Source organism: Sylvia atricapilla, chromosome 7 (assembly GCF_009819655.1).
Source record: "Sylvia atricapilla isolate bSylAtr1 chromosome 7, bSylAtr1.pri, whole genome shotgun sequence".
Taxonomy (NCBI): domain Eukaryota; kingdom Metazoa; phylum Chordata; class Aves; order Passeriformes; family Sylviidae; genus Sylvia; species Sylvia atricapilla.
This window is the reverse complement of record NC_089146.1, coordinates 19,290,532-19,316,826: the sequence shown is the minus strand read 5'-3', so window position 1 is coordinate 19,316,826 and position 26,295 is coordinate 19,290,532. Positions and strand designations below refer to the sequence as shown.

At 39.2% G+C, this 26,295-nt stretch overlaps 1 protein-coding gene across 2 annotated transcripts in view; it reads right to left on the bottom strand.

The window, feature by feature from the left end:
* ABCB11 (ATP binding cassette subfamily B member 11) overlaps positions 1-26,295 on the bottom strand; it is a 44,004-nt gene that overhangs the window by 3,781 nt on the left and 13,928 nt on the right. For both annotated transcript variants that reach the window (XM_066322847.1, XM_066322846.1), the window contains 17 exons: positions 24,800-24,924; positions 23,874-24,048; positions 20,758-20,871; positions 18,716-18,826; positions 17,656-17,781; positions 16,825-17,028; positions 15,403-15,573; positions 14,825-15,026; positions 14,033-14,111; positions 12,953-13,088; positions 11,214-11,372; positions 6,056-6,160; positions 5,794-5,955; positions 3,775-3,978; positions 1,692-1,933; positions 1,428-1,584; positions 462-659 (listed from right to left, as the gene is read on the bottom strand). In XM_066322847.1, the coding sequence (XP_066178944.1) occupies positions 462-659; positions 1,428-1,584; positions 1,692-1,933; positions 3,775-3,978; positions 5,794-5,955; positions 6,056-6,160; positions 11,214-11,372; positions 12,953-13,088; positions 14,033-14,111; positions 14,825-15,026; positions 15,403-15,573; positions 16,825-17,028; positions 17,656-17,781; positions 18,716-18,826; positions 20,758-20,871; positions 23,874-24,048; positions 24,800-24,924 (2,670 nt within the window). The remainder of the gene's footprint in view (positions 1-461; positions 660-1,427; positions 1,585-1,691; positions 1,934-3,774; positions 3,979-5,793; positions 5,956-6,055; positions 6,161-11,213; positions 11,373-12,952; positions 13,089-14,032; positions 14,112-14,824; positions 15,027-15,402; positions 15,574-16,824; positions 17,029-17,655; positions 17,782-18,715; positions 18,827-20,757; positions 20,872-23,873; positions 24,049-24,799; positions 24,925-26,295) is intronic.

Genomic DNA, 26,295 nt, shown 5'->3' with positions numbered 1-26,295 from the left:
TTAATAGCTTAAGGTTTATTGCCTTCCTGACATAGTGATCACCACACAGATTTTTTCCGGAGAAAGAGAAATTAATCTAGATGGGTAAGTATTTACATTAGGAAAACATAAAAGCTTTTTAAGCTGTCAGTAATTGAATAACTGGAAGTTAAATGCAGACAAGTTCCAGGGTCTTTGTTGCTCTATTCAGACTTGATTTTGCTTGTGCTTTCACAATGTACAGCGCACATTTGTATGTTTCATATAGAAGCTACCAAGGCAGTTCTCTGATCTTGTCTGAATATGTCTGAATAATACTTGGGAACTGTCCAAATAGTCTACATCTGTCCTTTCAAGAAGGAGATGGAGCCTCAAACTGCACATGTGTGAGCCACTGCTAGGCTGCACAGTAGGACACAGGCAGAAGGTCCTTGGAGCATTGCTGAAAACCAGAGCACAGAAACCACATTTTCTTTGCTTACCACACTTCCTTTCTCAGGGTCATAGAAACGCTCCAGAAGTTGGACACTGGTGCTCTTACCACAGCCACTACTTCCAACAAATGCCAAAGTCTGTCCTGGCTTAACAGATATAGAGAGTCCTTTCAGGACCTGAATATCAGGCCGAGAAGGGTATGTGAATTTACAGTTAAGAAATTCAATGCTTCCCTTGAAATCATCCTGGTGAAAAAAAAAAGGAGAAAGATGTTACAGTGAGGTTGAGCTCAAGTCTGAATTGTAGAGTAAAAGACATCTCTTCCTCAGATCCATTCTTGCATCTTTTGCTTAAAATATGACATTTGTATTTACGAAATTATCTCAGGAGAAGGGAAAATACCATACTGAAGTAGCTGTCCTAGAGGTGAAACTATTAATCATAACACTATTTCTCCACTTACACTTCCCTGCATGGTACTGTTTAGAGGCATAAATTGGAAATGGCATTGCCTTGCAAATAGGCACATTTTTCATTTTAAGATAGACATTGTGTATAAAATAAGTAATTTCAATTTTTTCGGTCTGGCTTTTCAATTCACCAGAAACTGAGCATTTTCATTTTGTCTGACTCAACAATTCTTTGCCTCCTCATGAACACCCCCCACTAGTTTGACGTGAATGGAAAAGACTCCATTACAAACCAGCAATAGTCAGGTTTGTCATGAACTGTAAAGCAGGAAATAAGAGCTTGCTGTTCTGTGAGTCATCCAAATCACTTCCATTCCAATTTACAGGAGTTTTACACTGACTAATTCCTAATGGCCGACTTTATACTACTCTTTCTGTCTAGTTCAGAGCTTGCTTCCAAAAGAGCAAAGACAAATAAAAATTTTACAATCATCATAACTTTCTTGTAAAGCATTGATCCTCATTGACTCTTAAATCATTAGTGCAACATCCATGCCTGTAGTGAGCTGACTGACATCACAGATTATGCATCTCCACTCTTACCCATTTTTCCCCTTTTTCACTGTAAACACTGATTTTAGGAATCCGGTCAACCAGTTGAAAAAAGCGTGCAGCAGATATTTTGGCTTTGGCATAGTTTGGGGTATAGGAAGAAGCTCTTCCCAAAGCAGTTCCACTGGTGACAATAGCAGAGATCACCCTGTGGGGAAGGGAGACACGGTCATTCTTGGGAAACCATCAGGAAACAACACCACACTGAGTCCAGAACTTTTAAAGACCTGTTTGTGGCTCTGGGCAGGCTCTCACCTGAACACAAAGCTGTAATGGAGTCCTTCATTGTCAACAAGAAACCCCCCGTATCGGTAAGAGACGGAGTTGGCAATGAACACAATGCTCTGGGCAAAGCCAAAGCAGAGCCCATACACGTGTGCTTTTTTGATTGCAGCTCTGTAGGGCAGGTCCAGGTGCTTCTCAAAATTGTCAATAAACATTTTCTCTTTTCCTATCCCAGCTACTGTTCTGATGTTAGAGAGAGCTTCACTGGCAATCTGGAAGTGGAGGAAAAAAAAGGGTAGAAACAATTTTTACTTGGATAAGTAGATTGTGGTCTTACAAGAGCCTTATGCTTTCATGAACTCAGGATACTGATGCAATCTATAAATTCATTCAGACATGATATGGACTGGCCCAAACATCAGACAGCCTAAAGAGAACCCTTCCTACAAGCAATTACCTATTGACTTCCTTGAGAGCAATGCTCTGCCTGCTCTGCTGGAGCTGTTACTATAAGCATTCTTAGGGAATCAGGCACATACTCTCACTTGTGACGTATTTCACATGATGTGAATAAATGTGACACCCATAAAAGGAAAGATTGTTTTAGGAACTTCTTTGGTTGCATGGATTTATTAATTAAATATGTTTATTTCAATTGTTTTGTGTTTCTTTTAGCAATAGTCAGAGAAAGAGTTAAAGGTGTTAGCATGCCCATCTTCTGTTTCATAAATTGAATCCACTTGAATTAACTATGTTCCCTCACCTGTTCACCCTCTCTCCCTCTCTGATGTCCAAAAGGCTGATGAGGTGGAACATATAAATCTTCAGTACACAATTTCCAAGATTTTTACCTTTTGCATAGGTAAAGAGTAAGGAAACACTTGCCTACAGGACAATGCTACGCAGGAAATTATGACATAATCGCCACAGGAACTTGTGTAGAACTTTTATTAATTGTAGGCTTCATATTGTAATTTATTGCCAGTAAGAATTTGGGTTTCTGTCCCAAAAAAAAGAGTACCACAATTTCATCTACAGAAGTAAATTGATGGCTTGTTTGGTCCTAATTTCACCCTTTTAATCTCAAATAATTTTATTAAGGAATTGTTTTAAAATGCTGTAGTTTGCTTGGACTTTGATAGTATTCATAATGTAAGACGTTCCTTTGGGAAGCAAGTGTGGTAATATAGTTTATGAATGTTTTCAGCATGTAGGAAAACATCTGAATGTAGACAATCAGAAATCCAGTTTCAGGGGGTTTTTTTTCCAGCCAAAATTGAGAGTCAATGCCTTGCATTATCATTCAATGTGAAGGAGCAGATAATAGGTGCTGTGAATTGGATTGTGCAGACTTTTTCCATTTTTAGCATGGCTGATGAGCAGTCACTTTGGAAGAACTCGGTGTTTTTAGCATTCCAAAGCAGTGCTGGCAAATAAATTAGAAAATAACACTAGACACAATCAGTCATCACCAAACTGCTGAAGCATTGAGTGTCTTTTTCATTACAGCCTCTGGTTGTTCTTTTGAGTAAGAGCTGTTGCCTTGACTCATTAGCGAAGTTTCGCTCCTTGTCAAGAAGTATTTTAAGACTTTTGTAAATAATTAACCATTCTGGGTGCAGGGAATTGGTCAGGTCCTAATTCTTAAGATGGGAAGGGATAAGAACTTAATTCTTAAGCTGGTACGACCCATCAGAGGAAAAACTGTCCTCTCTAAAATCCACATACTGATGTGTGGTTCAGTGCCAGATTCTCAGGTGTGAGCACTTCTAGGTGAACAAGTATCACTTCTTTCTGAGAACAGCTTAATCACAGGGCATCAGTAAATGTGTGTTTAAATAAAATCCAACAAAGGCAAATTGGACTGCTGAGAGATCTGTGTCTACCGCTTCAGTCCAATAACTTTTGCAAGGTCAGTCACATTCCAAGCAGCAAGTGCTTTTGCAGTTAGGGAGTTCCCAATGCTGCTTCAATGGTTTAACAAGACGAAATACTGCAACTTATTCACAAAGCATTGCCAGTTTCATGACATTTGAAATACTGATGGTCCCTAAAGACTGATTTTTCATCTACCCGTGCCTGCAAATATAAATTAATCTTTAAACAGCATTACCCGTCCAGTAGCTTCCAGTGCTTTCTTGTCCTGCGAGGCAAATCCTGTCAGCATTTTACCCTGCACAGCTCCAGATAAAGCCAAAAATGGCAGGAAACACATTATTACCAAACTCAGTTTCCAGCTGAAGTAGAAGGCAATGATCATGGCCACCCCAATGTTAGTAAAGGAATTGACAATCATTCCTATCTGTGATCCAGTTGCCTTTGAAGAAAAGAAACAGATATGATTGATTTGTACTTCAAAAGCAAATTAAACAAATCTTCCTATAAAACTTCAGAAAACTGTAAATTAAAATAACATACGGCACTAACAGCTACTGACTGCACTGGAATTTAGCCAGTCTGGATCTACTGTTTACAATTAATTGGATCAAGAGGAGGACTGCAAATGTCCAATATTCCTTTGATCCACTTAATTTTCCATTGAGAAAGCAGATTGTTTCTACTGATTTTGAGAAAAATAATCTAACCATAAAAATCTGTTGCCTTGGTTCCCTGGAGAATCACTTATCTGAATTCATTGTTTAGCCTATACGTTTATCCATATAAATAATGATAAAAATAATCAACAGGACCATTTCATAATTTAGCTATTAACAACAAAGCCTCAGCTGTGCTAAACTTAGTAAGCAACAGCACTTAAAAGGGATGAAACAAAGTTTTATTTCTGCCTATCCCTTTATTAAGGGAAGAAATTAAATACAGCTTTGACATCATCTTTATTGAATGCATTTGTCTGCTCCTTATGTACTTCAACACTATGCTTTTTAATAGCCTTATTTACTCAAAAGTAATTTTCTTTCATAGCAGTAAACAGCACCCTAAATAGGAACTATATTGCCGTGTATTAGAATAAAAATGTACATTTGATATCCTTGATGATTTCCAGTCAAACTCATTTGCAGGTATGAACTTGGCAGCACAAAATGCTCATCATCTCCTCCTCCTCTGACCTGCAGCAAGGTCTGTGTCAGGCAGGGAAGGGTGTAGGGCACTGCTGCTCAGGTAGCTCTGGTCTCCCTCACCCCCGCCAGCTGTGGGTTGGATGGCTGTGTCTCACTGCTGTGCTTCGAACAAATTTGTCCCTTAGGAGGCTATTAAATGGTTCAGTCAGAGGTTTACAAGTTTATTTATTTCAATTAAAAGATACCCTGTAAGTGCCTGTGAGGTTTGCAGCAGGTTTTTCTGATTCTGTAGAAATTTCTGCTGACAGGGGTTTTGGAAACCTCTTCTCTAAAACCCCTGTTAATAGTTTTTTTTAAAACTAACTTACAATTTTCAGTTAGGCTTAAACATGACAATTTTTGCAACAAAAGAAATCTGTACATCTCCTTCCTTGTTTCTAGAAAATTGCCTGCATTGCAGCCCAGCAAAATGGCATCTGACTCACTTCTACAAAAGGATCAGTTCAGATAGGGAACACATGTAGCTCAGCACGATTTAACCCTCAGCCACTAAGGAACACAATGCATGCAGTCAGTGTCTCACTTTCCTAAACACTGAAACTGGCTGCAGGATTCCCAGCTGAAGCAACAGCCAGTACTGCAGATTGTTTTTTCAAGTGGGTTGTCAGTTTTGAGCAAAATTGCCACACCATGCGCACTACCATGCTGGAAACTGGAAAACATGGTTATTAATGACTGTCACTGGCACATTATTTTGACATGTTTTTGAAATAAACACGTTAACATTGTGGCAAAAAGCGAATTCATCTCCCAAAAAAAAGAAAAAAAAAATCAAACTTCTGCACTGCGTGTTTCTTCCCATTCCATTGTTGGTTGGTATTTTATTGATTTTTGAGTCCTTGTTTGTCCTTGTACTTTTAGGATATACCATATACTACTCTTGGTTCCACGGTGGCAGTCTGTGATGAATATAAATAGCTTAATTGGCTTACCAAGAACTGATCTACACTGATCTGGCTGTTTGCATGGTAGCTCATTTCTGTGACAATAGGCCAAAATAGGCCTTCAATCAGTGCCTATAGTAAAATGATCCATAAGGTGCCAGGTCTTACCCCTTGGACTTGTGAGGCATCTGTTGCAAGTCTGGTAGTCAAAGCACCAGGGCTGTTCTTTCGGTCATCAAACCAACCAATGTCTTGCCCGAGCATAGACTGGAAGCCAATTTTCCTTAACCTTCTTGTAAGCAGCTCACCAGACTTGGCAAAGGTGTATCCCTGGGGTACATGAGAATAAATAAAGACTATGCAGAGAGAGACCCACCAAGAAAGGGTGCAAAACCAAAAAATATGTATTGCTAAATTAGACTGCTATTACCTGTAGAAACTGTGTGAAAAATGAAAGAACTCCGACCAAGACAAAGAGCACACAGACTCCATTGATCTGGTTTCTTTGGTTTTCTTCATCAAGAATGGAGAAGGTCTTTGAAAAGAAATATATAGAAATGTCAGTTTTGCTACATGTGATGTTTGTTCTTGACTCCCAGTTGCCAAGTGCAGAAACCCATCCTGCAACCAAAGCTAGAACACAGAGTTCTCCCTCACCCCCTGGGACAAAGGTCTAATTCCTTATTTTTCTTAAGGTGAGCCTGGATTAAAACATAATGGGTTTTACTTCTGTTAACCAACAAGTTCAGTATACTCAGTATCTGCATGCACTACTCCTATTTGTGGCTTATCCTTGGTTATAATTTGCCACTCATCCCCCACTGTAAACAATGACAACCAGAGAATAGCAATGTCATAAACAGCATAGCAACAAAGCAACAGTGCAACAGCATCTTACCTCCTCTCTGCTCTGAGCCAATTGCAACGTTATTGGGCTGTACAAAATAAAGTCTGTAAATAATTATACCCCCGTGTGACTCCCTGCATGACTTTACAGATGCTGTTGTTGCCATAGGAAGAGTCCAAAAGGAACCCACTGTTTTCCTGAAGGAGTGTAGATACAAGCCATTAACATACAGTTGGGCACTTGAGAAAAAGCATTAGTGCTTAAAGGGGAGCCCCTCCACCCCATTCAGCACCAATCTCTGTGGTATTTTCATTTTTGTAATGTCTGGTCTTTTTTAACACCTGCCAATGTTGTAGGCTGCTGCTGAAGAGGTGGTCCAAATTTATCCTTTAGCAATTCCTTTCGGTCAGAGAAGATTACATACCTGAAGTTCTTTTTTATCTGCACTATTTCTGCTGTTTCCAGATAGAGGTCAATCTCACATTTGTACTTCTCCACTAATCTTAAATTAATGCCCACTGGATTTCACAGGTAGATTTACTATAAATTGTCTAATCTCTCAAGCTTATCTGCAAGATATTTTATTATCATCTGCAAGATTTCATTATTAAAAATAACTTAGGCATTCAACTTCTGCCTATATCAAAACCAGCCTAAATTCTTAGAGGTGGATAATTAACAGTAGAAAGTGAAGGAATTCTCATTACAGCTACAAAATTACATGAAAATAAACATAAGTACTTAAAAGTCAAGCCATGTTATTTTTTGTTTGAAATGGGCCGTACCTCAAAGTAACAGAAAGGAATTGGAGCATGAATTTAAGAAAAAGAAATAGCTCTTCTCTAGTGGGAATTTCACTTCAAATATTTTAACTTTGTACATCAGTCCCTTGGCAACAAAACAAATCCTGCAGATTCCAAAATAGTAATATCATAACAGCCCTTAGTGTTTCTAGCTAAGAGCTATTCCAACACCATGCTGTCTTATCAGTAGCAAGTATTAATGTCTTAGATGAATGTTTGTTTTAAACAAAAAAAAAAAAAATCACCAGGTCTGTTTTAATCTGTCATAGTAAGAAAAAAAACATGCAATGATCTGCAGCTGCTCCTATCCCAGCAATGAAGTCCACCATACTTTCAGAAATTCTTGTTTGATTCCAAACTTAACAGGCTGCTGAGCAGATTTCATCTGTCTTTGTCAATTACATATCTAGGAGAGATACCACTGTTTTGGTTTTGTTTGTTGGGTTTTTGTTTGTCGTGTTTTTGATTTACTTGGTTTTTTTGTTGGTTTTTTTTTTTTTTTTTGCCAGAAACATTCTAGTTAAATACTTGGACAGAACGAGACACAAGGTGCACTCATAAGCTGTGTCCCATGAGGATTCTGGATTTTAGAATTGCTGTGGTATTGTGATGGTATTTTCTGTGTCATCATGGTGTGCAATATCTGACATGAAAGGGAAAGTGGAGTTCATAGTAGTGGTCATGCCAGAAGCAGAGCTAGCCTAAAATGTAACCAGGGGAATAACTAACAATTCCTCACTGCGTGAATACTCGTTCATGTTGATGTCATGCAATTGCAGTGCTGTGGTACTTTTCTGTATGAAAAAATATCAGCAAGATCTCTGTTGAAATTAACAAAAATTCTAATGAGTACAACTAGTAAACAGTATGACAAACACAGTATATGATGAATCATGGTAAATATGTAGTTGTGAACTGGGATGAAAAACGCTCCTCTCCAGAGACACTGATGGCTTTTTCACAAGTGTCTTGAGTATTGTCTCTGCACAGTCATCCAGAAATACTGGGATGGCCCCAAATATTGGTTGAAATTAATATTTCTTCCTTTCACACTTTGAAATTTTTCTCTCTAGTCAAATAAATAAATGTCAAACACAAGACTGAGCACTGCAAACAGATATAAATGGTTTTCCCTAGGAACCTCCAGTGAGTTCCAGTAAGTATTTATGCTTGGTATAGAGAAAATTCTGTCCATTGCTTCTATATGGCTAGATGATGGGCAAGATTAAGTGAGATTCCTCATTTCAAGAAAGTCAAAGGCAACACAGTTTCTGATTTCAGAAGGCTGCATTCATATCCATGCTTATGAAAGGTGTTCATGAGAAGGGAGAATGTTGTATGCCTTTGTGTTAATATTCTATCCATATCACCCACATTTGAAGTGGTTCCCCTGCTTTCTCTTATGCAAGCAATATGGTTTGAAAGGCCTTCCCAGCTCCTGTACCTAGGCTCTCCATTTTACCTAGATAAAGGCTAAGAGAACTACAGTGTCTGCCACACACCCTGAGCATTTCTGATGAAGACTGTTATTGGTCAGCATGGGTTTCAACTTGCAAGCTATAAATTCAAGGAAGAATGGGCTTAAGAAAAGAACAGGATGAAGTACATGCTTACACTCTCTCTAAACTGAGGGCAAAAAGAATTTAAGTCCTGAAGAAGGAAATGTGGATAACAATCATCAGGAAGAGATCTTGGTATTGCAGAGGACTTTTTTCTCCCCTTAAAAATCTGTCCTGTAAAATTGAACTATCCCATTCTGCAGCTATCCTAACATGGCAACATGCAGCATTGATAATAGCAGTAGGTTTATAAAAAAAAGAAATATTTGTTGCTGATTTAGATTATCTAAGTCTAAACAGTTTTAGTGGAGACTATCTTTTATCTGGAGCCTTGGACTCTAATAGCAGTAAGAGCACATCTTTCAGTTGAGTTTCACTGGAAAGGATCCATACTCTCAGACAATTCCACAGTGAGAGCCAAAGCATAAGTAAAAGAAACGAATGAAAACTTTGTTCAAAAGGTACATACACAATATTATCCAGCTCTTCACTGACTTTTTGGGACTAATTTCTGAAAACCTTCAGGGTATACTTAGCTAAATTTATCTTTTCGCTTCATAGCTGTGGGGATTTTTCCCTCACTTCCCCATCATATTTGTCCCAGAGTACAAGCCCACATGTCTGACACAACAACATTGCAGATATTTGGACAGATCTGAAAGCAGATCCATCCACCTGCCTGACTGTCTTGGCACCAGGCAGAAATATTTTAAATTTGTGAATAATAAAACACAGATATTGGACCTCCCTCATGTTCATTATTGCTTGCTTTTTCTTGCAGCCTCTCTCCTTTGATAGACTGAGGCCTTCAAAAGTAGGAATCCATCCTTGGCAATGAAGGTATTTAACATCTTCCAGGATGACATGAGCCCCAGACCTCCCAAGGTCTAGAAGACTCCTCTCCAAAGGAATCAAAGGTAAGATTCACTGTGGAATGCATATAGCAATGTCTCACCTGTCCTCACTAGTGAAAGCCACAGTCCTTGACATGAGGTCTAGACACTGATTAAAGTTTAGGAGGTGACACACCCATGCCTAAAGGCCAAGCACATTGGGCAGAAGTGCTAAGTGGATCAACAGGGCCTGGAACATCCTTTACTCTCCTGCTCACAGGATCTTACTCAACAAATGTGAAACTGCAAGTAAATGTGATTCAAAACCCTAAGCACCTTCCCAGAGAGAAATGTCTAAGCCAAAATAATACCCCCAAAAAGACCAAACAGCAAAAGGTCAAATTTTCTTTTCATAGATTCTGGCACTGCTCTTAGAATCCTTTTCTACCAGGAGCTCAAATTCTGGGTAATTCATTCATTCATTCATTCACCTTTTTCCTACCTATAAGGTTTTTGACCTGCAGTGTCTCTACCTTTTAGGGCATATATTTTTGCACTGATATGTACCTACCATGACCTATGCAAGTGAGTGGGAAGCATGTTCTATCCTACATCAGACAGGTACCAGAAAAAAACAATGGCATTCCCATTTCATTCCCAGTGAATGTGTCATTACCTTATTTAACAAGACACAGCATGAAGAGATGGGTTTTCTCTAGCCTAATTCTTGAAAATTTAGGGCCCTTTCTTAGGCACCAGTTAGAGCAGCACTGAATATGTTCAGTCAGCCCTCCAGTCTCCCACCAACTTGGCAAGCATTTCCCTAGAAAGCTTTTACACAAAAGGAGAACATCCTTTTTCAGTCACCACAAGTTTTTGAAGAAATAAACACTCATGGCTGACCTTGACAAGTTTCAAGAGAGGCAGTGGATTTTGATAATATTGTATCTTTTAGTGAATATTAATGTTTAAAGCATGTTGCTGCTTCCTGCTTCCAAACCTGTTGATGCAAGCCTACTCTTTGCTGGTGGCTGTGAACCCAGATACAATTATCTACCTCTCCCTGGGCATTCTGCAGGGAGCAGGCAGGAAAATGGTGCCTGAAATATGTAAACAAAAAAGTGAAGTGTATCTGATCCAAAGCTTTTCGAAGGCTTGCCAAGTCTGTACAATAAAATTCTGCAGAGAATGACCTTTGCATGTGTCTCTCTCCACTGTACCTGCATGTGAGGTATATTTTGTCTCATCTAAAATAAATTGTACACAAGTATAGAAACTCATTCCAAACATTTCTGGAAAACGAACAAGAGAGAAAATGAAGAACACATGACAAATGCTGATAAGCTTACCCCTTCAAAGAGCTCTAATGAGTGCTTGATGACAGTGATATAAATATCTCTACTGAATAATTGTTTATAGGCAAGAAGGTTAACCCCATTTACTTGATGAGATCTAAAGATTTGCCAGAACATGTCAAGTTGTGCATCATATATTCACTTCTCTGTTTCAGAGCTAAAATGCACTTTAAAATGTTACCATAACATACCCCAAGAATCTGACTGAATAATAAAGCATAGAGTGGATTGACGGCTCCGTTCACAGCTGCTGCCAGAGATCCAAGCACCAAGTATGGCCATTCAGAGGCATTGTATTTCAAAATTCTGGTAAATGATACAGGCTTGGCATCTTCCTCCACAACAGATTCCTAAAAAAACAGGTTGAATTTCTGAAGTAAATGCATTCATCAGTGATGCTCTCCCTTTGACAGTGAGATAAAATTGTTAGCCTAGTTTGTCCAACTAGTAGCCCAAAGAGCTGCTCTAGCTTTGGACAGGAGGGGTAGAGATGACTGCTGTCTGGAGCTCTTTTGTGGCCCTAATACGTCAAATTGACTTAACAAAAGGATTAAATAAACAACAACCTTTATCATCCCTTGGGAAAAAAAGGGAGAGATTAATACATTTTGCAACTCTGGTTGTTCCAGCTGCAGAAGTTATTTACAACCAATTTAAGATTTTCTGCCACTGAAACTCATGTTATTTCCTATCAGCTATTCCCTTCCAGACAAGGTGTGATAAAATACCAAAAATAAATACCAGTGCCAAAGCTTAAATTCCCTCCTCACAAGCAGCTTTTTCTGTCACTCATTCAGTCTCTTAAATATTATTTTTAAGTATTGTCAGTGACCACCCTGATCAGACTGCATCAAATTAACAAGTATGTGTTATATATACCAGGTATGTGATATAATTAAAACGAGAGATTTCAGAGTGATATCTGGATTCAGGCTTTTTATATGGTAATTGTGCCTCCCTTCTGTGAAACATCCTCAGACTATAAGCTGAATTCCCATAATTATGCCCAGTAAGGGCAGAATATTCATCATCAAATTATAACATATCCTGCAGTTTGATTTAGGCAGAATTTTTGTAACACTTAGTGTCCTCAGCCCTGCTCATCTTCCTCAATTCATATGACTAGAAACAGCCAGACAAAAGAGACACTGTGAAGACCTATCTTTTGGAAATATGCAGGGAGGAGTGGGTGGAAACATCTTGTCTTTTCTCTTTTTTCTGAGCTGGTGCCAGAGTAATGGCACTCAAACCCTCTATTTATCCACAGAATAGGCTTGGCATTAGCAAGAAGGGTAACTTCTAACTGCTGCTCTTTGCACTGAACAACTAAAGCCATGAAAATTGAGGCAGGGAGCTTCATAGGCACTTTGGAAACCCACTGTGCATATTCCTACATATTCTGTGTAATTTTAAGGCATGCTGGCCTTTATTTTCTATGCCAGTTGATTGCATGAGGATGCTGACAGTGAAAGGATTCTGGGTTAGGTTGCAGTGAGGTTGTCTCTGCCCAAGTCTCCAGATGCTTTTTAGATGAAAGTGACTTTATTCTTTGCTGAACAAGAAGCAGTGCCATTTGTATCACTGAGTGCTCATTAATTACATTTCACAGACTGAGCAGTTTGCTTTTTGTCTCTTAATTCCGCTTTTATGAATATATGTTTTTCAACTAAATCTTCAACGTATACCAATTTACCAACAGGTAGATAGCAAATAGCAAAATTTCTCTGCTAGAAATTTTTATGGACCAGTAATCAAAATGCAGCCTAGAGATGGGAATTGAAGCTCTGGTTTTGTTTAAGGATAAAAAAGGATCAAGCCAAGATGTACCTGCCAAGAACTCCTAAGCTACAAACACATAGCTATGGGTGATCATTAATGAGTAATTTAACCTATTCAGTTGAAAATTTCATGACAAACTATTGGACCTGACCTTTCTTGCTTTTCCATCATCTTCTCCATAAGAAGGCGTTTGATAGGTAGACTCTGCAGGGTCTCCTCCAATAGACAGTGGAGGCTCAGGGACCACATTTGAGAGCTGGGATCTTGAGCGCTGCCGAAGTGAAGCTCTGCAAAGAGAACAGAAATGGCCTGTTCTTCAGAGTTTAGTAAAAACAATTGCTTGCAAAGCAGGTACAGTTTTCATATCAGCTAAGTCAGAATGCATTGAAGCAATTCATAGGAATCCCACAGACTTTTTCTTTCTTGAATGTGTTCTCTCAGCTTCTTGGGAAGAAAATATCTCACCAAATGGGACAAATACTTTTCAAAATGATATTCCACTCGTGCCACTCAGACATTGTCTTAGATGGACCATGTACTGTGTATTTGTTAAGTAAAACTGTGGTGTGTCCTACTACATTTGCACAAGTTACTAAGACACCAAGCTAAATCACTGTTCCCACTACCAGTAATTCAGTCCAGCAAAACAGGATGCTGAAACAAATCACCTCTCTTTCTGACAAAATGCAACTCTGTAAATGTAGGAGATGTGTTCATTTGCCTACATGGCTTTGCCTGGAAGAAATAATAAATGTCTAGTTACAAGACAGTCTGTCTGTAAAATGCTTTCACTTTCATCAAGTAGAAGACATAATAAAAACGTCCTTGTAGATTGCATTGATTTCTCAAGTAATTGCACAGCAAGTAATTTTTTAAATGGCTGGACTGAAAGTGCATTAGATATTACAACTAAGGCTGTATGTTAGTAATATCAAAACCAGAGCATTAATAGAGTAGATCAAAATTAGAGAGAAGGAATTATGCATAGAAAGGACCAAAATTAAGGACCTTGCTATTTATCCATGGACTTCAGTCAGTAACATTATTATTCAAGCTATTTCTTTCCAAGAGAACACTATCTCAGTAAAATGCTTGCAGCCCTTCAACCCTCTTTTACACAGCACACAGAAAAGGGATTTATTAGCACTATTGGGATTTTGAAATAGTGGGATGAAGTAGAAACATTGAGAGTAGTCTGGAAACATTGAGATTTACCATTTTTAAGACTCACCGCAAACTGGCCTGATAGCTTCCCCTGCTGAATGACTGGACATTCTCAAGATTTGGCTCAACCACATTATTCTCTGCTGCTGCAAAATACAGTATATAGAGGTCTGCAGTTAGTACTAAAATTGAATACAACCTAAGTACACTGTGGCTCTGCAAAAAAGTGCATAGTGTCCAAGTTACAAATGGAATACTTTGTGGAAGGCAAGGGGTGTAATATAACCTTGCTACTCAAGCTATATGTTTCGCAAGTTTTATATTTGTATTTGACACAATGAAGTTAACTGAATATTAGCCCAAGGACCATCTCACTTTGGATGTGACTGCTATAGCCTTTTTACCTATTTTAACTCTGCAATTGCTCTCTTATTTAAAGATAATCATATCCAATGTGTGCGTCACAAAAATACCACAAATCATTCTACTGGACTTTAATTTACAGAAGCTTTGATTCAAGTCTGCTTCTAGCAAAACAAATAGGATGATTTCAGCATAGTCTGTAATGTGCCTGAATTCCAAACGCAGAACTGGACTTTTGGCACTCAGTGGAGCTATAAAATGATAGCAGGTCAGAAATGAATGTTTCAGGGCAGACTTATATTAGGACGGTCTTTCATTGCATATGCAGCAAAACCACTGTGGCCAGGGCTATCAATGTATTACTTCTATGAATGATAAAATCCAGCCATTAAAAAAAAAAAAAAAAAGAGCAGCTACTAGCCCTCATTAAAAGAAAAAAAAAAATCTGCATTCTGTGGAGTTTACATGATTTTATAAAAGAAAACAAAATGCTTACTTTCTGTTTCTTCTCTGTTAGGTGCTGTGTCTCCTTTGCTTTGTAAGGTCACCAACATGAAATAAACTCCTTTCCTCTGCAAGAGCTCCTCGTGAGTCCCTCTCTCTACAGCCCTGCCGTGCTCAAACCCGACGATGACGTCGGCAGCTTTGATGGCTGACAGGCGGTGAGCGATGGAGATGGCGGTGCGGCCGAGGCGAGCCTGGAGGAGACAACAACAGCCCCACTCCCAGCACAGCACACTGAAATGCCGGCAATGAGCTGTGCAATCTAAAGGCTCATCAGATTGACTGGAGTAGTCCTTCTAGTGGATTCAGCTCACTTTGACTTTAGCTCCATTCATAGCCCACAGAGAAGCGTCTGTTTCTGGGCAAAGGGAGCTATAGGGTTCTGTTGATGTCCCAATGTAAGAAAAAATTATTCTCAGTCCATAATACTATGGTTCTACTTGTACTTGTGAAACAGTTTCTAAGAAACGCTTCTCACTGATTTGTTGCAATTCGGTAGCACCCTCTGCAGAGTGCATTTTAAATAATTTCTGCCCTTTTGAGACTGATTTTTCCTATACTATAGCAAACCTTATGAAGTGCTTCTTGGACAATTGCTTCACTTTCATTATCCAGTGCTGACGTAGCCATATCCAGGAGCAGGATTTTGGGGTTTCGCACCAAAGCTCGAGCAATAGCTATCCTCTGTTTTTGACCTCCACTCATCTGGCTTCCACCCTCTCCAACATGAGTGTCAAATTGCTGTGTGAAGGAAAAAAGTGAAAATTAAACAGATAAGAAAAAAGCCTGTTGAACTTCTGGTGAAGATACTGGTAAAATGTCTCAGATTTGTCCTTGGAGTGGACTTTAAGCAAAAATGTTAGTGCAGCAGATTCAAAGAGCAACAAGTGAAATAACTTTCTTCATAATGTACAAGATCATTTTTGCCTGAACCAGGTTTTCAACACCACACCAAAAGTATGCACTGGTTTAAAAGGTGAGATGTTCTGGTTCAGCTCAAAACAGCTATCTAGACAAAATGGAGAGGAATCACCCACCCACTCTCCATCAGATGACTCACAAGCAAACTTTTCCCAGAGCTGGCCTAGTCTGCTGATAACCTGTGACCCCTGAACACAGTGTCTGTGATTCATGGATACCATCCTCTGGTGGCATCGGGTTCAGGTAGGAAATGAAATAAACAATAAAGCTGGGCATGTTGAGAAACAGGATAATTATATTCACTTAGAGCTAAATAATTTTTGTTCCTCTATTTCCATGAAATAAAAGGGGCCTTTAAACAGTCTTTCAGTGAATAGTTTCCTGGAACTGTTTAGATGGAGGATAAAGACAATGTAGTAATATTAGTTAATGGTACTTGAATCATGTCAATAACATTCACTGTTGTAACATGTCATTTTCAGAAGCTACTTGGCAAAACAAAATTCTAGAAAAGTAGAAAGCTTTTTTTAATACTATCTAATTTGGGCTTTGTAAGGAGAAATGATTGAAGCCCTGTCATCATTAGGGAAGAAACTGGAGAGGAACCTCCAGCTGGCTTACAGAGCTCGTACAAGGAGGTGAGGTTGTGAGCATCAGTGCAGACAGGTGAAGTAACAAATGCTGGTTAGTGAGAGGCTGAGCTCTACAATGCTTTTGGCCTGAACAGAAACAGATCTCCAAAGCATAAAATATACAAAATTTTTAATCATGCTATGATTATTGCCATGATATTGAATGTTGTGTAAATGATTTCTGAGGAACTAATTTTTCTCAGAGTTGTATTTGGGGGGGGGGGGGGGGGGGGGGGGTGCTTGCTTTTGTAACTTGGTGGCATACATATAGTAAGGCCTAACTAACTGCAGTCAAAAGAAAGGTTGTTGCCTCCAATCTGTATTAATCTTCTGCCTTTCCACTTGAACACGAATTGCTGCAGGCTAGGAAGGACAAAAGGACAAAAAAATTCCTTTTTCTTATCAAGTTCTGCCAAGTGCTTTCCAAGGCAGAGCATACCTGTGGTAGGTCCATGATGAAATTGTAAGCATTGGCCTGTTTGGCTGCTTGGATTATGTCTTCCATGGTAGCCTCGTCCCGCCCGTAGCGAATGTTCTCTGCGATGGTAGTGGCAAAGAGCACTGGCTCCTGTTCAACTATGCCAATCTGGGAGCGCAGCCACTGGATATTCAGGGAACGAATGTCATGGCCATCCAGGGTAATCTACAGTTACAACATGGACACAAAATTAGGAAAAAATCAGGGACATTATCCCCTCCACTTCAGAGACAAAGACACAGCAGAAGTGAAAGGCCTGTGATGCTGTTTCCATGATCAGATTATGTTATTTACAGTAATTTGTTTCTTTGGTTTTTATATATTCAAATACAGTTCAACACGTATGTGATTATGTGTTCCTATTTGATATAGGAAAACATAAATGGAATGAGATTTTGAATACATATAATTCATATTCTTAGCCAACCCATTACTAAGTGGTAATTGTATATACTTAAGTGATATTACAGGTTAATGTTTAAATGTTCAATACTGTGTTTTCCAGAAAACATTTGTCACTCCTGAATTATTATTTCTATAGGTATAGTTTTTACACAGATTTAGCACTGAATTTTTATTTTCTCCTAGCAGTTTGCTCTTTTCCATAATTGTTTTTATAAGACAATTAAGCACAGTCTTAAAAAAGAAATATGCAGGAAAATATTTCACTCATTTAAAAAATAATTGGAAAAAAAAATTAGAAGGAGGTTAGTAGTCTTCCTTCCCACCTTGGAGAAGAAACCATGCCATTCTTTCAGTTTCTGGGGCCAGAGAAGCACATTCTGGACTCACCATGCCATCAGTAGGGTCATAGAAACGCTGAATGAGCTGTATTGTTGTACTTTTTCCAGCTCCACTAGCTCCAACAAAAGCTGTTGTCTCTCCTGCTTTAATCAGCATATTAAGGTTATCCAAAATCTGGATAGAAAAAAACCCAAAACAGTATCTATTTTAATTCTCCCACAATCATACATCCAAGTGAGTATGTTCTGTACCTCAAATATTCAAAACAATTTCGCAAAATTCAGAAAAGTATTATGAAGAAATAGGATAAAATAAGGCACATATTTTTACACTGTTTGAAGATTTTGTAGATGCAGAGCACTCATTTCTACAACAGGGATGCAGATTTTGATCTTTCATTGTTCCTGTTGTTGATCAGTAAGAACTACTTATATTAATGACATTAGAGAACTTAGCAAATTATGTTCCCTTTAAAGAATACTCTGTGTGTATTGTGAATGTATGTTAAGACATAAATATTAAGAATGCAACTGTCAAATTCCGTAGAAAAATGTGATACATGCGCTTCCGTCTTTAGAAGTAATAGCACTAATATGCTCATCCAATAATATGTTTTTTCAAAGAGAATTTGTCAATTCAAACACAGGAGTGGAGAAATAGTGGGATATACAGCCTACACTCCTGTCCCTTTCCTAGCATTTTAATGGGTCACATGGTGCATCCCCAGGGTAATTGAAGAGTTTTATAAAATCTCCCTGCACCATTCAGTTTATTACTTTGTGTTCTACCTTGTACACATTGATACAAGGGCACTGATTGTAAGAAAAGCTGTATGTAGATGAATTTGCCTGAAATTACCGGGAGTTTATGTTCAGCAGCAAGAGATATGTGGATGCAGCAATGGATATGTCAAAATGGTAAAATAAGCCAAGCAGTAAGCAGAATAATGCTTTAGAAAAATGTGGAAGAATTATTCAGTCTACTTGTAAACAAAGAGTCTGGGCTTCTGGAAAACAACTCTACTGAAAATCTAGAAATTGCTGTCAGAACCGGGATATTTTGCTTGTTTACAATAATCATGTTCACAGGATGGGTGATGAATAATTACCTTTACGTCTGGTCTGGATGGATAATTGAATGTTACATTATGAAATTCAATTTCACCTCGTACTTTATCCAGCTTGTAGCCATCTTCTGACATGCAGTCAATGGTGGGTTTCTAGGATGAAATTTATTGGGTTGTTTATTTGCTGTTAAATAGTCAACAGTGCTGCAATAGATAAATACTCCCCAGACCGCACAAAGCTATGGCACGTCAGTTTGAACAGCACTTGGCTGCATGGAGCCAGCTGCAGGCTCTGCCCCAGGGATTGCAGGCAAGGGACATAGAATTGAGGGCCAGAGTGATGGGGGAGTTGTCACTGGTGGGTAGCACAGACAAGAAGGATGCACCCTCTTCTCATTGAAGGCTACCTGCAGATGCCACAGCCAACCAGTGAGTAGCTGACTTACTGAGGCATTTTGACTAAGCTAAAATAGCCAGCTCTTCAGGGACAAAATGGCACTACCTCACTCAAAGACATTCTCTCACAGCACTGAACAACCAATTCATTGCTGAAAATTTTCAGGCCTCACCACTTGGCAATTAAAACATCCATCCTTGTGCACCTAGTCCTAAGAGCTGAAATACTGAAGTTCTACTAAGAAGTGCTTTGGGTCTTGCATACTGTTGGCCAGGTCTTGGGTATTGCAGACCACTAGACATGAGCAGAGAACTAAGAGAAATTTGATGAATCACAAAGAAATAAAATTTTCTAGGGATTTCTGAAGCATGGAATACAGACAGTAAATTAAAACTATAGCAAGGAATATTTGATAACTAAAATGTGTATTTTTTTATATAGCCTAACAGATTGAAAGGAAAGTTAAAATGAGAAATGTGTATGTTCTAAGATGTTAAAAAATGCTACAAGATTGGTTCCTCTTTAAGATTATAATTTACTTAATTTCAGATACTAATCTATGAAGAAATTTCACTGCTCCTGCAAATGGGAACTTCAACATGACCATGTTTAGTGCCAGGGCAGAGCTGTGCTTGTACTGTCTAATCACAAATCTACAAATGTGGCAAGCAGATGGATCTAATTTTGTCACGCTTTCTCTAGACATTTGAAGACTGATGTTGGTTTGCTTTTTTTACCCTAAGGTTATGTGACTCAACTTTATCTTGAATATTGTGATTAATTCTCACTGTTGCAACTCTTTACAACTTTAAATTTTCCCTCAGAAAAACATGTCCCTAGTTCATCTCTGTTTTCAGTTCATTTTAGAGCTTTAGCTTACAAAGTGTATATGTTTCATCATTATTACACAAGTTTGAAGGGTTACTAAAAACTCTGTTAGTATTACCATAGCCTTGTGTGCTCCGTAGAAGACAAGCAGCATTTTAATGTGTTTACACAGCTTTCATCACAATAAAGCTTGTTAGTGAACAGAGAAATACACACTTTAGGGAATCAACAGTACTTTTCCAACCACTAAATTTATAAAGCTGTGGAAAGGGATCCTCAAGAAAGGAATCAATAAATTTCAGTGTCATCTCAGGGTCTCTCATATAACCTTATTTCAAGTATCTGTTTAGATAATATTGTGATTACCATTTATGACAGCTGCATGATCAGTGCCTGTGCTCATTTGGTCCCATTTTTGCTTAGGGTAGCTCTGAGACAGGTGACAGAGGCCATCTTCACCACTAATGCCAATGGAGCCACACCTTTTGATGCCATCTGGAGGCTGGGAGCTATGGGATGGTTTTTGCAAGTTTGGTTGCAGAGTGACTATTACTGCCTGCCAGTACACCTTCAACGGGCCAGCACTGATAAGCAATTGCATGTAAGGAGAAATGGCAACAAGAAACAGCAACAGCTGAGGTAAAGCTCCAGAGCTCTGAACGAGGCCACTTAAGAAATCTTTTCAATGCATTCTTTGAGCGCATGTGTATCCCACTGGACTTTTGTATTGCGCAGTCAGTTTTTCTTTTTCAGCCTCAGTTTTTCCTCATTCACACAGTAGATTAAATTAGTATCACTTGGGGCTTATTTAATTATTTTTGAACTACAAAGTCACACAGCTTAGAAATGCATTACTTACTTTATCTATTGTCTCAAAAATGTTTGTTGCAGCTCCACGACCAGTGGCAAAGGCTTCCAGACAGGGAGATGCCTGGCCAAGATTTAACGCCCCCACTAAAACACCAAAGAAAACCTGAAGAAGTGGAAAAAGAAGTTAACAAAATACGACATCACATTTTTATTACAGCTCACAGCTTAGACAGGCAAACCAAACTACCATAGCTTAATTTCTCATGCCTCTGCTGAACTGCAGTGATTCACTATATGGTCATTATTAGCCAACAAGAAAGCAAACAAATGCATTTCAGAAGGTGTTTTTGTTGTCTTTCAGCCTCTGCTTGAGGCTGAAGTAAATCAACTTATATTTGTCTTGGCCTAAAAAAGTATGCATCTAGGTATTTACTGAGATGCCACTGCTGTATTTTTAAGCCATCTCAGTTTGACTGGGTGCCTTTTCCTTGAAACGAGATCTGGAACACAACTTAGGTGGGAAGTAGATTATTTCAGGGATGCCTTTTACAAGTGAGCAAAAATAGAAAGAAGCTTAAAGCACTGTATTATAACCCTAGTAGTCTCATCCAGTACTCACAAAACTTACTTTTGAAGCAGGTACAAGCTCTAGAGAATATTCTTCCTCTGTCTCACAGAGAAATGAACTGTAAGAGTTGCTACCAACACTGGATAAGCCACTTTTTGAAGTGAAATTGTTCTATCAATGTGGATGGACAGTTTCTACAGGTAGCACATACCCAATGGGCTCACGGTTTTAAGTCCTTTTCTAAGAACCAAATGAAGAGTTACTCACTAATGACCCTCTTCTGAAAGCCCCAGGATCCCCTTCTTGCCTAAGCCTAGGAGACAACATGAGAGAAAATGAGCAGCAGCATCTGCTCTTCCTGGGAAGACTGACAGAAAATAGAGGCAGCTGGATACAGTACTGAATATCAGAGGACCCTTGAGTCCAGCAATTCAGCCTTGGTGTGTGGCCTTGCAGTTAGAAGCAAGTGAAGCTGTAGCATACCAGCTAGAATACCAAAAACATTTGTTCAAAATCTCCTAAGAGCTGCCAATGCTTCTTTTCCATAGAAAGTTTTTATGGAGGTTCTTAAATATAGACAGGAACCAAGACTGCAAATACTGGCAGGGGCTTCAAAGAACTGGAAGATGGCGAACATAAAGAAGGTGGAGGTTTATTTAGCGCTTGTATACCACATAGATACAAATTATTTCATTGTCTGTTTCTACAGCAAGGAGCAAGCTGTATTGTATTGTAAGTATAGCTTATTCTTCTCAGTGCTATCATACTGGGGTGTGTTTTGAACACTTTCTGACAGCTTTTCCCTAGAATTTACTGTTTTACTTCTCCTCAGTTTTTCAGTTACAGAGGTGTTTTGGCAGAACAGGTTATAAGAGTTGGATCTCTTTGGTGTAGGCTTTTGGTCCCTTTTGTTGCTTTGTTGTGGGTGCTAATTTGAACATTCAGCCTGCACATGAGGAGACATGTATGCATGGTATGCAACCATTTGCTCCAGCTTGGCCTGAAAACTCTGCTCAGAAGCAGTCAAGGGCCCAGCTAAGCTTTTGGATAAAATGTGAACAGAACTCAGGATAAATGGGGCAAAGGAAACACTACTGTTGAGAAAGAAATAACAGTACTTAGGATATTCGGTTCTCCTTTGCAGTATAATGATGTTTACTGGGAATATCCCTATAGCTAAAGTGGAGGTCTCTACTGAACACATACTGTGCACTGCAAATGTCTGTGCTGGGATTTAGAGATCATGCCATATGTTTACACTCAGCTTTACTACTAATAAATTTTCTTTCAGGAATGAGCCTCAAAGCAAGGGGGTTCTACGCCTGTCAGAGTCCATCATGAACATGAGGAGCATGTCCTGTACACCTGGCAGAAGAGGAAGGGAAGGCAATACTTAGTACGTCTCAATGCAGTATGGCTGGTCCATGACTTTTTGAGGGAGCAAGAAAAGCATATTTCACTGTTTTGTATCTAGAAATCCCCCCTCCTGCCCCCTGCCAAACTAGGAGTGTATAGTAGAAAATATAAAGTAGAAGAAAGACGACTGGAAGCTGTGAAGAAGGGGACCGTAAGGGAGACTGTCTCCATTGACAGCTACAGTTTTTCAGCTGCAGGGTAGCTCCCCACTCTTTGCCATTTATCGTTTGGAGGCACTGAACTGTAGTTACATGAGCAAGGCAGGGCAATTGCTCACTTTGCTTTTCTCAGCACTACTTCACATCGACTATGGGTATTGAGAGCAGGTGGAAGTGATTTCCTCCTTGAACAGAATGACTCAGGTTTACAATGTTCTCAGGGTAATTTGCCAAGTTCCATTTACCAGGAAGCTTTGCACTGCATGTGCAGGTAGTTGGGAACACTCATAATGTGCAACAGGCAGAGAAGGAGCAGAAGTAGATGTCTCATCAGTATACCTAGAACATACTAAGGTTCAGCAAAAGTTGTTCTGGGTTTGGACTGGAGTCTGCCATTTGGGCAGTCCTGGCTTAAGCAACCAACCAAAATACCTGCAGATGTTGACTTTGTTGCATTGAGGCCAAGCACCTACTGTGCAGAAGTGAATGAATGAGTGCCATGAAGGTTAGTGTAGTTTTTGTACATGCTGCAGGAGCCACAGCCAGGTGTGCTTTTATCTACATACATGTTTACATGGCCTTTGTAAAAACAAAACAACAGGAAATGATTTCTCAAAGGAACACAAAGTGTTCATGAGAGATTAGATATGACAAGACTTTGGTTAGGTGTCTCTTTACCACAGTGTTTTTCATCATAAAATTCCTCAGAGAAGCCAACATCCCAGAAGCCCCAGGCTGACTCACAAAATGGAAAAGCTAGTTTCAGGCCTCTGATGATTGTTTAGTGGGCTATCAAATGAAAGCATTATTCTAATCACCATAGGTAATATTCAAAATATTTAAAATAAACATGGATTTTTTTATCTTATCCAGTTGTGTCATACATATCGTGAGTAATGACCTTTAAAAGACATACATAATGTTTGTTACCATTAAGCCACCACATACCAGAACAGATACATGTTCCAGAATTATTATTTTAAAGAACAGTCCAGAAAAGTTGCAACAAGCTAAAATGAGTACCTGCAGAAGTGTGCCAGGTGAATATTCATCTTCTTCAAGGACAAGTTTAGAGCCATACCAAAAGGCTAATGCATAACTTAGAAAAATTATAAACCACATATAACCAGTGAATAATCCCATTATTATTCCTTTTCTAATTCCCCAGTGCTGAGCAAACACCAAGTTCTTATCATATCTGTAGAAAGAGAGAAAAATAAGAGGGAATTAAATCAATTTGACAGAAATTTCAAAATTAGCCAAGACCAAATGAGGCATCTGTGATGACTCAGCAGAATGTCCACACATAGGGTCGATACAGAATTCCCTCTGAGGTGAGAGATCACTGCTGAAACCAGCAGTGCTCCCAGGTCATGAAATTCTTGTATGTTCTAGTGTAATAGGCACAAGAAAAGAGTAACGCTCACTGCACATACCTCATCATGGGATTTGGAATTTTAGCAGATTAACACAGGATTTGAGAACTGGGCCAACACTCCAGAGCACATCCTACAGCCATGTTATGTTTTCACGGAATTTAAAAGAAATTTTCAGAAAAAACATGTCCTGATGAAAGTAATTCTCTTACTTAGCTTGAAAATACTCAGGGTTCTCAGATGTGCTGTGAAAGTGATATATCAGACAGCACTTAAGGAAGAATTTAACAGAATGTTAATTTGTTAACATGAAGTTAACACATCAAATATGCGTGAATTGAATATAGTATTGCTGATGCTTTATTTCACTGATAGGCTGAATTATAAAACTAGTTCTGAATACATTACTTGAAACCTAAATTTCTGAAGCATACATGCATATAAATTTCAAAGCTAATAGATAGCCATAGTTGTAGAATATAGAGATTAATTGCTATGTATCTGATGTGCATTACAGCATTACATTGCTTCAGGAAAAAGAAATCAGAAACCTTAGAGTTTGTTCAAACAAACCTTTCAACTTCTTTCTTCTCCCCACCAAAAGCAGCCACTGTTCTGATGGATGAGAGCACTTCGTCAGCCACAGCTCCAGCTTTTGCATAAGCCTTTAATTCTCGGCCTGTTAGTTTTGCCACAGCCTACAAAAGCATAAACAGTGCTGGTTACACCTGAACTGCAGGTACAGAAAAGGACAGTGATAAGCAATGCTGGCTATCACTCTGTGCTGGCTGTCCTGCACTGGGTCACCTTCTGCACTCCAAGCAGGCTTTTATTAGGTATGCTGCACATAGACTTAGGTCTTCTAGTGCCAGGGCATACACCTTCGTAGCACATGTTTTGCAACAGCTTTCTGCTCCAAGTAGCTAGAAAGAGCAGCGCCTGCTTTCCCTGCCTTCCTCTGTCCCTCTCTCCGCTCTAACTAGGCTGAAGCAGATTGCAGACTGAGGGTTTGTGCACAGTGGGAGGAAGGGGGAGCTTAAGTGCCAGGAGCAGACCTTTAACCACCATGGCAGATCCCAGCTTCAGGAAGAAGAGGTAACTCTAGTGCTCAGGGAGGATGAAAATAGATGTTACCCCCCACTGGGCTTTGTTTCATGGGCTGACAGCAAACAGGTTCCTACACAGCAACCAAGAGCTCACTGGATGCCAAAAGCTTTCTTGGACTCAAAGAAATGCTCAAATTAATGGAAGAAAATATAGTAACTGACAATTCTACACAGAGATACCACATTGACTTGGAAATGAGACATCATTAGGAAGTGTAATGTGTCATTCTTTGCTTTCTTTTTCCAAATAACCTACCCCAAGCATCTATTAGTCCCTTCTGAAGACAGGAAACCAGGCCTGAATGACCTCAGGTCTTTTCTTCATGGTGTAAAACAAAGACTTGGGCTGGAAAGGCTCATAATGAGAAAAACTTAACAGTAGGTGTGTGACTGGAAAGAGATGGGTACTGAGAAATAAGAATGGAAAGGGAGAAAATTACAAACATAAAGGGGAATAAGGTCAGAAAGAAATCACAAATGAAGGAAAAACATTTTGAGTTTTATTTTGTTCCCTGCCAAACTTCTGCTCTCCCACTTCACATGAGTCATTATTCATGTCAGCTACTTGCAGCCAGCACAAGGTGCTAAAAGAGAGCTGGAAGACAAGAAATTAGTCACAGTTACATTAGACATTAGATAGCAAAATGAAAGCAAGCTGTTCCTGATGGAAAAGAAATTAGATTGCCAGAGGGCTGAACCCAACAAGAACAAAGAGGATGAGGAGGAATTACCCAGCTCTGCTGAGTGTGGGGGAGGAGGTGAGAGGGCAGAGGATCCTGCAGTTTCCCTTTTCACTGTCCTTCCTCTGTACAGTGACAGGAAATTTGTAGGAAGTGATGGAGAAGCAAAACAGGAACAACTGGGAGAAGACACAGCGGCTTCTGGGAGCAGGGACAGTTTGAGGTAAGTTTGAGTAGTTGTTTTCAATCATTTTATCTCTCTGAAACTTATCACCCATAAAAG